The sequence below is a fragment of the Neophocaena asiaeorientalis genome, unplaced genomic scaffold, assembly GCF_003031525.2.
Source record: "Neophocaena asiaeorientalis asiaeorientalis breed wild unplaced genomic scaffold, Neophocaena_asiaeorientalis_V1.1 scaffold30, whole genome shotgun sequence".
Taxonomy (NCBI): domain Eukaryota; kingdom Metazoa; phylum Chordata; class Mammalia; order Artiodactyla; family Phocoenidae; genus Neophocaena; species Neophocaena asiaeorientalis.
This window is the reverse complement of record NW_020174923.1, coordinates 9,065,355-9,076,211: the sequence shown is the minus strand read 5'-3', so window position 1 is coordinate 9,076,211 and position 10,857 is coordinate 9,065,355. Positions and strand designations below refer to the sequence as shown.

General features: G+C 63.6%; 1 protein-coding gene across 2 annotated transcripts in view; it reads left to right on the top strand.

Annotated features, from left to right (window-relative positions):
• The window catches only part of TMC6 (transmembrane channel like 6), a 17,387-nt gene that overhangs the window by 605 nt on the left and 5,925 nt on the right, over positions 1-10,857 (top strand). Inside the window, exons 1-15 of one of the 2 annotated variants that reach the window (XM_024761018.1) lie at positions 721-1,060; positions 1,322-1,367; positions 3,359-3,492; positions 3,647-3,789; positions 3,962-4,057; positions 4,377-4,535; positions 5,838-5,943; positions 6,088-6,181; positions 6,419-6,676; positions 6,967-7,157; positions 8,023-8,167; positions 8,799-8,954; positions 9,381-9,532; positions 9,639-9,720; positions 9,951-10,048. In XM_024761018.1, coding sequence (XP_024616786.1) covers positions 3,434-3,492; positions 3,647-3,789; positions 3,962-4,057; positions 4,377-4,535; positions 5,838-5,943; positions 6,088-6,181; positions 6,419-6,676; positions 6,967-7,157; positions 8,023-8,167; positions 8,799-8,954; positions 9,381-9,532; positions 9,639-9,720; positions 9,951-10,048 — 1,739 coding nt within the window. In that variant the 5' untranslated portion in view covers positions 721-1,060; positions 1,322-1,367; positions 3,359-3,433. Of the gene's footprint in view, positions 1-720; positions 1,061-1,321; positions 1,368-3,358; positions 3,493-3,646; positions 3,790-3,961; positions 4,058-4,364; positions 4,536-5,837; positions 5,944-6,087; positions 6,182-6,418; positions 6,677-6,966; positions 7,158-8,022; positions 8,168-8,798; positions 8,955-9,377; positions 9,533-9,607; positions 9,721-9,950; positions 10,549-10,857 lie in introns of those variants that run through there. The other variant, XM_024761017.1, reaches the window with a different exon arrangement.

Here is a 10,857-nt window from a genome sequence, read left to right as displayed (position 1 = left end):
GACCGCCCCGCCCCCCCGCCCCGCGCCCCCTGCCAGGCCCCAGGCTGGGTGCTGGTGCTGGGCACACAGTGAGCATAGAGATAGAGACGGAGCGGGAGAGGGGGACGGACTAGTAAATGTACATGTCACTAGGAAGTGGCACATGCTCCAACAGGGTTCAATCCCGGAAGGCTCCCCAGAGGAGGTGACTTTCAAGTTGTGCCTGGGATCATGCAAGTAAAACGTGACTGGAGCATGGGTGTGCAGGGCAGGGAGTAGTGTTCGGGGAGAGGAGGGGGCTGGGCAGAGCTAGTTCTCTAGGCTGAGGTGCCTGTACCAAGATCCATCCTGAGGCAATGACTATTTGGACATCCTGGCTTGGCCCACCTGTCCTCCCCTCCAGGAGGGCCCTCCCCTTCCTTTCTGCCTTCCAGCTCACTTTTACCCTGCCCGCCTCTCAAGTCTTCTCCCAACCAGAAATGGCTCCCACCACTGTCCAAATCCCACCCTTTTCTCAAACCCAAGGGTGACTCTCCTCTGGCCTGCCGGGCTTTTTCGAGGTCAGGTTTCTAGGTAGAGCTCCCAGGTGGACAAGACTTACACCCTGGCCGATGACACCCTGGAGGCTGACTGACCTCTCGGCCCGTTTCCTCATCTGTGAGCTAGGGTCATCAGTGCCCCCCTCCCTGGCTTGTGGGGAACAACGGAGCAAACAGCAATGGGGACAGCCCCCAAGTGTGCCTCCCCTCTTCCCCACCTAGCACACAGGAAGTGTGCCGGGACTCTGCTGGGGAAACCACGCCCACATCGGGAGGGCGGAGATAACCCCGGGTTCTACCAGCCAGTTTGGGGCTAGTTGTCGCAGGAGGCTGTGCTGGAGGAAGGGGTTACCCAATGTAGTCCTGCAAAGCCCGCCGTATCCGTGTGGCTTTGCCGCATGGTGTTATTTTGATAATCGCCCTGGGAAGTGGGAGGGTCTGGAATCATTGTCTCCATTTGAAACTTGGGGAAACTGAGTCCCACAGAAATTGGCTTCAACCGGAGATTGGAACACTTCCAGACACTCGCCGCCTTCATCTTGGTCAGACCTCAGGGTGGGGTGAGAGGAGGGGTCGGAAGCTGGTGGGGAGAGGGCACAGTCGCCGAGGGCTCGACGGGGAGGGGAAGCAGGAGGAGCGGGGCGCGCCCCCCCAGCCGGGTCACGTGACTTGTCCGAGCCCCGTCGCCACGTGGGCCGGGCTGGGCGGAGCAGCACTCTGGCCCCGCCAGGCCCGATACGCTCACAGGTCGCCCCAGGGCCCTTGGCCACTCCCTCCCTCTGACCTCACGACCCCTCCCGCAGCTGGTGGAGCCCAGACACAGTTTCCGGCGGCCCTCGCGGGGGACAGGTGAGCCGCGCGCTGGGCCCCTCCTCCCCAGCGCCTCCCAGGCCAGTGCCGGGATGCGGATGCCGGGTCGTGGGTTGGGGGTCGCAGCTCCGGGGCTTGGGGACCTCGCCCTCGTCCTCCTAGCCCCATCCAATTCCCCTGCGGCCACCAGCTCCACCCCCTCCGAATTCCTTTGGGCCTCTGGGGCCACTGGGCACTGAGTTGACTCCTCGGGTTCTCTTGGATCTCCCTGAGTTCACTACCGGAGTTGACTCTCTCAGGGGTGTCCGGGCGGGGGACGTGAAGATCTCAGCTCACCCCAACAGTCAGGTGGCGGGCGTCAGGGGAGAGGGCGGTGGTGTGTGTCTCTCGGGATGGGAAAGGGTGGGGAGGCAGTGTTTGCAGGTGGGTACCACTGGTGGAAAGTGGGCGTGTGGGAGACTGGCAGATGAGGGGTCCAGGGTCTCTCGGAGTTCCTGCCTTCCCTCGGCTCAGAGGCTGGGCCGCGGCTCTGACTGGGCAGTAGCTGCTCCCAGAGGACTGGCTTCCGGCTGGGGTGGGGTTTCTGGAAACGGGCCCCACCCTGCCCCTCCCTACCTGGCTCACGGCTCAGGAATGGTGCACCCTGGGAGCTCCTGCCCAACTTGTCCCTGCCTGGGCAAGGGTGCCAGGGTGCTGGGTACCAGCCGGACAGAAGTCTTGGGCAGTGCCCAGATGCCAGTGCCCAGGTGAGCCCCCATCCTCCAGGCAGCCTCTGAGCACCTTCCATCTCCCTGCTTCTCCCTCCTGGAGAAGGGGTGTGTGTGAGAGGCCTGTAGATCTGAACCTGGGAAGGTCTGTCTTTCTAGGAAGGAATTCCAGCTCTAGGGACTGGATTGGGGGGCACACTCTCAGCCCCAGCTACTTACCATTTCAGGCAGAGTTAAGAGTCCACCTCTGACCTCTCTCTGCTGGTTTCTCCACACTGTGCTCCTTGTGAGAGAGAAGGGGAGGGGGCTTGGACTCTGTGCGGCCTGGGCTCAGAGACTGGACACCCCGAAGTGAGGGCACTGTCTGGGTACAGCCCTAGCGGGACCTGCTCTGTCTGGACACCCTGGCCTCGCCTCAGGAAGCCCCTTGAGCTGAGCCAGCTTTCGTCTGTGCTGAGTTCCCTGGGGGTGAGGGTAGCGAGGAGGGGTGGACAGGGCAGACCGAGGGCTGGGCCCCATCTTGCTGGGGCAGAGCCTGCGGGACTCAGTGGGTGGTTGGGAGCCTGCTGCCCTTGCCCCACTCCCACGGGCTGAAGAGCCTGGACAAGGCCGCCCTGGTTCAGTTGTCTTGGGTGATGGCAGAGCCCGGACAAAGGCTGCCTGTTCAACGCCCAGCACCCCTCCCCCAGCCAGCTGCCCCGGCCTGCGGGAGGTGATGGAATATAGGGGAGTCTCCCAGGAGGGCTGTCAACATTGACGTGCCCAGGGTGGCGTGGAGTGACTCCTGTGGGGGGGATGCAGGGTGGGGCGCAGCCGAGGAGGCCATCCTGTCTGCCGTTCTGTCAGGCGCTGGTGAGGGTGAGGGCCCAGGCTGCTAGCTGTCTGTGGGATTTCCGGCCGGGAGGAAGTGCTGTGTGGTCACGGGCGGGCGCAGGGAAGGTCTCAACTGTTCTGACCTTTCCCACCCAGAGGGCGGCATCTCTGGGTCAGAGCCCTGGGAATGGAGAACCTATCTACAGGCACCCCACCCGCTCCCCATCTCTCAGGGATGGCGTCACTGAGGAAGCCGGTGGGGAGCTGCCCAGACTCCCCTCACTTCCTTCCTCCTTCCCTCCGGAAGGAGCTCCCCCTCAATCCGTTCTGGCCTGAGGATTATTTGGGGCCACTCACTTGGCCACGCGTTTGGTGTTTGTGTGTGGATGGGGGCAGGATGGGGGCTCAGGCAGCCTGGGCTGGGAGTGGCACCCCCCATGGTCCCCAGGGAGTGGGCAGTGGAGCCAGGCTAACTTTGCTGTAACGCTTTCTGTCTCATCACATGGGCAGCGGGAGGCTCCTGAGGCTGTGTCCAGGCTCTGAACTGCCCTAGGTTGGCAGACTGGCTGCGGGTGGGCCGCAGATATGTCCCGGTCGCTGGCTTTTGTCCTCAATGTCCCTGAGACCCCACAGGACCCAGAGGAGTAAGTGCTCTGAGGTGGGGCTGGGGGGCTGGGATGTATCACCCCCAGGGAGGGGTGGTCTGGACCTCAGCCCTTCGGAGGGGTTAGGCTGCTGGGGCGAGGACTGGGTCAGCCGCAGCCTGAACTCCTGCCCCTTCCCCCATTCTCACCACAGCAGCCAGGAGCCCAGCCCCTACGATGAGAGCGAAGTGCACGACTCTTTCCACCAGCTCATCCAGGAGCAGAGCCGCTGGGTGGCCGAGGAGGGGCTGGAGCTGCAGCACAGGGCGCTGGGGGCTGGAGCCCTGGGGGCCTCAGGTGAGCCCGCCTGCCCCGGCCCAGGCCGGGTGCTGGGATGTGTGGGCCGGACACGGAGCCTCTCAACCTCTCAGGAAGCCCCTCCTAGCAGCCTGGAGCAGCTGGTGGGCAGGGGATATCTCCGGCCAGTGGTGTCTGTAGAACCTCTGGACGAGTCTTTCTTGCTGGGCAGGCAGTGACCGCCAGGCCTTGCTGGGGCCCGAGGGCGCCCCTGTCTACAGCACGGCCACACTCCACATCTTGGCCAGCATGCCCAGTCGCACCATTGGTGAGTGGGACCCTCTGCCTTTGGACCCTGGGCTGGGCTGCGGTTTCTGGCGGGGATCTGTGTACCTCAGAGCCAGGCCTCTTTGGCTCTTACCCCACCCTGTCTGCTGCTTGGAGGCCCAGCCCAGTCCCATGCAGCCTCGCCGCGGTCTAAAAACGACTCCGGAGTCGTCACGGGGATAAAAATATGCTCTTGGGAACCCGGTGGTGCTTGAGGTCTCTTGTGAAAGAACTTTCATGGGTCCTGGGAAGGAGCGGGGGGGCAGCCCCTGCCTCTACATAAGAGGGGCGCGTCCCCCCCTGACCAGCGGCCTCCACAGGCCGGAGCCGCGGCGCCATCATCTCCCAGTACTACAGCCGTACGGTGAGGCTGCGCCGCAGGGCCGGCCGGCCTCAGCTCAGAGATGTGGGCCGCTCAGCCCGGCCCAGCCTCCGCCTGTACGACCTGGAGCTGGGCCCCGCGGTCCTGGAGGAGGATGGTGAGTGAGGGGGGCCCGGAGCCTCGGTGGGGAGGAGGTCAGCAGGCTGGGTCGGGGGACTGGGGTGCAGTGGGCTGTCTGAAGGCCCCCAGCGGTGAGGTCTCTTTGCAGGGGTATGGGAGTGTCTCGGCGTTCGGCCACTGGCGTAGAGAAGTGCGTGCCTTTCCAGCTGCACAGCGTTTGGCTCATGCAGGCACGCGCTCCACAGCGTCTGTTGAGTGTTTGTAGTGTCGCAGACGCTGGTGTTGGCTTTGGGATGTGATGGTGGTAAGCAGACCCAGTCAGCTCTCATGCAGCTTATCGTCTGCCTTGTGAAACAGGCAGGAACCAAATAAATGGATAAGTGGATGGTTGAAGCTCAGATAAGGGCAGCTGAGGAAAGGCACGCCGCAGGAGAGTGTCACGGAACCTGTCTAGCCTGGAGCGACCCAGGAAGGCTTCCTGGAGGAAGTGACACTAGAGTCAATGGGGCATGGGCAAAGGCCCTGAGGTGGGAGCCTGCCGGCTTGCCTGAGTATCCGGGAGGCCTGTGTGGCGGGGCTGGAGAACAAGGAAGAGTGGTCGTAGGAGGGAGCAGGGCCCAGCTCACAGGTTGGTCTTCAGCCAGGTGATCTCTGGCATCAGTGCCCAGGGGCTTGGGTACTTCCTGGGGCCCTGCCTGTGTTTCCTCTCCCTGTTTACCCAAGGCCTGCAGCTGGTGGGTGACGGAGCAGTGCAGGGTGGTGTGGGCTCTGAGGTCAGGATGGACGTTCCAGTTTCATTGTGTAAACTACGCCAGGTGTCTGCTTTCTGGTCATTTTTTATCTGTAAAGTGGGGTTAAAACAGCACCCCCTTTCCAGGGTGGTTGTGAAGATGAAAGGAACGAGGACATAGGGGAGGGGCAGATCTCCAGGTCCCGCCCTCCCCTACTCACCCCACCAGGCCTTGGCATAGTGGGATGTGGTGGGGGGACAGTGGGAGCTGCTGAGTGGGGGGTGGACGGGGCTCAGGGGCATTGGGGGGTCAGAGCAAGATGCGAGTGGGGACCCAAGAGGAGAGTTTGGTTCAAGGCAGAGGGGCCCCTGGGCTGGGCCTCAGAAGAGGCTGGGAGCTTGATCGTGTCCTGGGCTCCAGGGGGCAGAGGTGACAGAGCGACGGCCAGTGGGGGTGTGGGACAGGTGAGCAGCACAGGGTCCTAGCAGAGAGGAGCCATCGGGCCCGGCAGGGCGGCAGAGGCCTGTGTTGCCGGGGAACGGCCACAGTTGTGGGAGGGAGGGAAGGATGCTGCGGGGAACCTGCAGGGCTCCCTCCTGCTCCTACAGAGAAGCAGGGCCTCCTGGTGAAGGAGCTTCAGGGCCTGACGGTGGCCCAGCGGGACCACATACTCCGGGGGATGCCGCTGAGCCTGGCCGAGAAACGCTGCCTGCGGTCAGTGCCCCTTGGCCTCGTGCGGACCCCAGCCCCACTTCCTCGGCTGGGCGTGGTGGTTGGTGAGAAGGGCCCTGAGCCTGCGGTGGGCGGGTGGTCCCTGGGAGGGAGTGGACCAAGCTCTGACGCTGCCTCTGCCCCCAGAGAGGAGAGCCGGCCCCCGAGGGGCAAGCGGAGGGCCCAGGGGCGCCATGGGCTCCTCTCCTGCTGCAGCCGGCTGCGTGACAGCTGTATCCTGGTAGGCGCCTCTGGGCGGCTGGGGGCGGGGGCACTGAGGGGGGCCACGTGTTCTCCCTCCGCGTGCCGCTCGTGGGGTCCTCTAGCCTTCAGCCTGGCTCTGGGTGTGATCGACCCCCCCTCCCCTAGCGGCTTCCCCTCCACTGCCCCTGCGCTCTAGGCCTGGCCCGGGGTCTGGTTGGGGGCCGGCTCCCCTCTCCAGCCTCGCCTGAGGGCTGTCCTGCTGCTGGCCCCACAGGCGTCGCACAACCTGGGGCTCGCGCTGCTCTCGGGGCTGCAGGCCCTGATGCCCTGGCACTATGCCCTGAAGCGGATCGGGGGCCAGTTCGGCTCCAGCGTTCTCTCCTACTTCCTCTTCCTCAAGACCCTGCTGGCCTTCAACACGCTGCTGCTGCTGCCACTGCTGGCCTTTATCGTGGCCGTGCAGGCAGCCTTCCCGCCTGCGCCCTTGGGCTCCGCGCCCGCCTTCAGGGGCCTGGAGCTTCTCACGGGCGGGGTGAGGCTTGGTGGGGGCGGGCAGGCGCCCCCTTGTCACGGCTTCCTCCAGGGATCCCCACCCCACCCCTTGCTGCGACTCCGGGAGGGGGGTGCCCTGGCAGCTCCAGGGTGGCCGCGGCCCTTTGCCCACCTCCGTGTTCTCCTCACTGCCCCTGCCCTGGCCCTTCCCCTTCTGCCTTTCCCCTCGCCCTGCCCCCTGGGTGCCCTCCATCTGCCTTCCAAGCCTGAGGGTGGGTCAGGTGCAGGGAGGGGGAGAGTCCCTGATGTGGCCGGGCGTCCTCTCTACAGGGCTGCTTCACCCACACTGTCATGTACTACGGCTACTATAGTAACGCGACGCTGAACCAGCCGTGTGCCTCCCCACTGGATGGCGGCCAGTGCACGCCTGAGGCGGGCGGCCTGCCCTACAACATGCCCCTGGCCTACCTCTTCACCGTGGGGGTAGCTTTCTTTATCACCTGCATCACTCTGGTGTACAGGTAATAGCCCTCCACTCTATGACCCTGGCTCTGAGCACCATTGATCCACCCATGCATCCGTCTGTCCATCCATCCATCCATCCATCCAGCTACCCATCCATTCATCCGTCCAGCTACCTATCCATCCACCATCACTTCATCATCCATTCATCCATCCAACATCACTCCATCCGTCCATCCATCAACTGTGCATCCATGGATCCTGCCTTCCTTCCATTCATCCATCCACACTTTCATCCATGCACCCATCCATTCCACAAACATTTGCTGTGCTCTGCTCAGGACGGGCAGGTAAGTGAGTTTGGTGCATGTCCTTGAGAAGCTTGCTGTCTACAGGAGAAGACAGGCCAATGAGGAGGCTGGGAAACTCCTGGTGTTATGTTGCCCCGGTGTTTTGGAGCATAGGAGAGGAAGTCAGACCAGCTCCCCAGGGCGGTGGCACTCATCCCAGAGAGGGAGGTTAAATAAGGGTGGGCTGGAGAAAGGCCGGGGAAGGTGTTTTGTTATCGGGAGAGGCAGTGCAAAGGCCCTGAGGTGAGCCTGACCCCTCTGCAGCCACGTCTGGGTGGGAGGCAGCCGGCCGTGTTGGTGGGGAGTGGAGCCTGACCCCTCTTCTAGCCACTTGTGGCTGGCGGGCACCCTGTTGGTCAGGGCTGATCTAAGAGTGGCCGGCAGTCCACACCAGGAGGCTGAGAGCTCTGGGCTAGAGGTGGGGCAGGGAGAGTGGCCGGAGGCCCATCCAGCGCTGGGAGGGCTCCCCTGAGTGGGTGGTAGGTTTTGGCTGCAGGGAACATCCCATCTGTCTTCTCCCGGCCTCTGCGCCTTCTGCCCCATCTCACCCTCTGCCTGCCTCTGCTTCTCCCAGCATGTCCCGCTCTTTTGGGGAGAGCTACCGGGTAGGCAGCACTTCGGGGGTCCATGCCATCACTGTTTTCTGTTCCTGGGACTACAAAGTGACTCAGAAATGGGCCAGCCGCCTCCAGCACGACAACATCCGAACCCAGCTGAAGGTGGGCTGCCCAGGGGCCCTGGGGCCGCTGTCCCCCACCCCGTGTCCAGGGAACACCAGTCAGGGCCTGCTCCGGTGGGAGAGGGTTAGGGCTGCTCTCGGGCCCTCTCCCCGGAGTCCCCGTGTCCTCCGGCCCCCGCGGGCAGAGGCCTGCAGGGTGCCAGCTGGCACGTGTCCCAGTCCCCGGAATAGACCTGGGGTACACGAGAGGACACTGCCCAAGGCCTCAGGGCTTGAGGGTGGCTGGCCTGGGCCTCGCGGAAGGTTCTCTGCCTGTCTGGGGTTTCCCGCTGCGGGATTCGGGTCAGGGCAGCTCACGGCTTTGACCCGGCTGATGGGCACCCAGGGAGTGCCCTGGGGCTCCGGGTCAGCGAGGGTACGGCTGTCCACAGGCAGGACAGCTCAGGAGGCAGGGCTGGGGAGGGTGCGTGGGAGCGGCTGGGGCAGGCCTCAGCCTGCAGCCCCGTCCTGGGGTCTCCTGGTGCCTGGAGGGGCCCCAGAGCAGGGGGAGCGACGGGCCGTGGCCCCAGGGGTGGGCGGGAGGCGACCCCCGGTGCTCCCCGAGCCTCCCTGTGTGTCTGTGTGTCTCCGGGGGTCTGTGCCGCGGGTGACGGGCCCGCTGCCGCCCCCAGGAGCTGCTGGCCGAGGGGCAGCTGAGGCAGCGCCCCCGGAGGGCGTGCGGACGGCTGCAACAGGCGGCCGTGCTGGGGCTCGTTTGGCTGCTGTGTTTGGGGACCACGCTGGTGTGCGCCCTGGCCGTCTACACCTTCTCAGAGCTCGTGATCCAGGTGCGGGGAGGGCGTGGGGGTCCCCGCGGAGGCTCCGGCCGTGGGGTCAGATGCCTGCTTCGTTAGACTGGGCCCCCTGCGGCCCCGCCGCCTCCGCCCGGGCCCTCCCTGGAGGCCACTTCCCTCACGAGCCTTGCTCTCATTCTTGTTCTGTCTCAACACTCTCCCTATTTTTCTGTCCTTTTGTTTTCTCGTCTTCTTTTGGTTTCTCTTTTCTTCCCCCACACCTGTGTTCCATCCGCCGTTCTCCCCCTCCCACGCCCCTTCCTGTGCGGTTTGAACACGGGGCCTGGGGCGGAGGGTGGCGTGCCTGCCACTTCCACCCCCTCCTTCCGCCCCGGGAACCCCTCCTCCGTCTCGGGCCCATCAGTGGACCTGCCTCTGTCCTTGGGGCGCTGACCTCTGGCCCTCCCCCTGCCGTAGCAGAGCCGCGTGTCTGCTGAGCGGGACGGGGCGCTGCTGGCCCTGCCCCTGGTGGTCTGCCTTCTCAACTTGGGGGCCCCCTACCTGTTCCGCGTCCTGGCCGTCCTGGAGCGGCACGACTCCCCGGTGCTAGAGGTGTACGTGGCCATCTGCAGGTGCGTGGTCGGATGGGACCGCCAGGTGGGGCTTTCTGGGGCGGGACCTCTGTCTCCCAGGCACCCCTCCCTCAGCCTGTGCACGCCCTCCCCCCTCTTTCCGCAGGAACCTCATCCTCAAGGTGGTCATCCTGGGGATTCTTTGCTACCACTGGCTGGGCCGCAGGGTGGGCACCCTGAAGGACCAGGTGAGGGCGGGCCGGGCGGTGCTGGCAGAGGCGTGGGGCTCCCCGGGCCCCTCAAGAGGGTCTGCCCTGGTCCCAGGTTGGGGGTGGACGTGGTGGCCCCTCACAGCAGCCAGCCCTCACCTCATCTTACCTGGCCCGGTCTACAAGCGTATTGGAGGCCCCCAGGTGGGCATGGGGAGCAGGGGTGGGGGGCACCAGGGCACTGGGGGCTGAGGCCGCATCCGTTTCAGTGTTGGGAGGACTTTGTGGGCCAGGAGCTGTACCGGCTCATGGTGATGGACTTCATCTTCACGCTGCTGGACACGCTTCTGGGGGAGCTGGTGTGGAGGTGAGGCCCCAGGGGCGGGTCCCTGCGCTCACCTCCTGGGCACCTGGGCTCCCCCTGTGGAAGGGCTCCTGGCATCCTCACCTGTGTGGTGGAGGTGAGGGTCACTCAGGCGGTTCTCAGGCCTCTGAAAATCAGGACCTGACCCCAGATTGGGGCCATAAATCTCTACCCGTGACGGCCCTTCTGTAAAATATCGATAAACTGAGAAAAACATTTAGGAGACAGGATGTAACCTATTTTGAGATTGGAAAGGAAAACAGGTTTCAAAATGATGCATATGGTATAATCTGTCTCACACAAAGGAAAAAGGGGTGGGGAGGAAGAACAGAAAGTAGAGGAACGTTTTCAGATGTCCTGGCTACGAGTGCTAGCATTGTAGGTGTCGTTTCCTTCTTTTTGTGTTTTCTTTGAGAACATATGAATTTAATAATAATAAGATTTTTAAAAAGCCGTAAAACAGGGACTTCCCTGGTGGCGCAGTGGTTAAGAATCCGCCTGCCAATGCAGGGGACATGGGATCGAGCCCTGGTCCAGGAAGATCCCACATGCCGCGGAGCAACTAAGCTCGTGCATCACAACTACTGAGCCCGTGCTCTAGAGCCCACGAGCCACAACTACTGAGTCCACGTGCCAGAACTACTGAGCCTGCGCTCTAGAGCCCGTGCTCTGCAACAAGAGAAGCCACCGCAATGAGAAGCCTGTGCACTGCAATGAAGAGTAGCCCCTGCTCGCCACAGCTAGAGAAAAGTCCACGTGCAGCAACGAAGATACAACGCAGCCAAAAAAAAAAAAAAAAAAAAAAAGGGAGT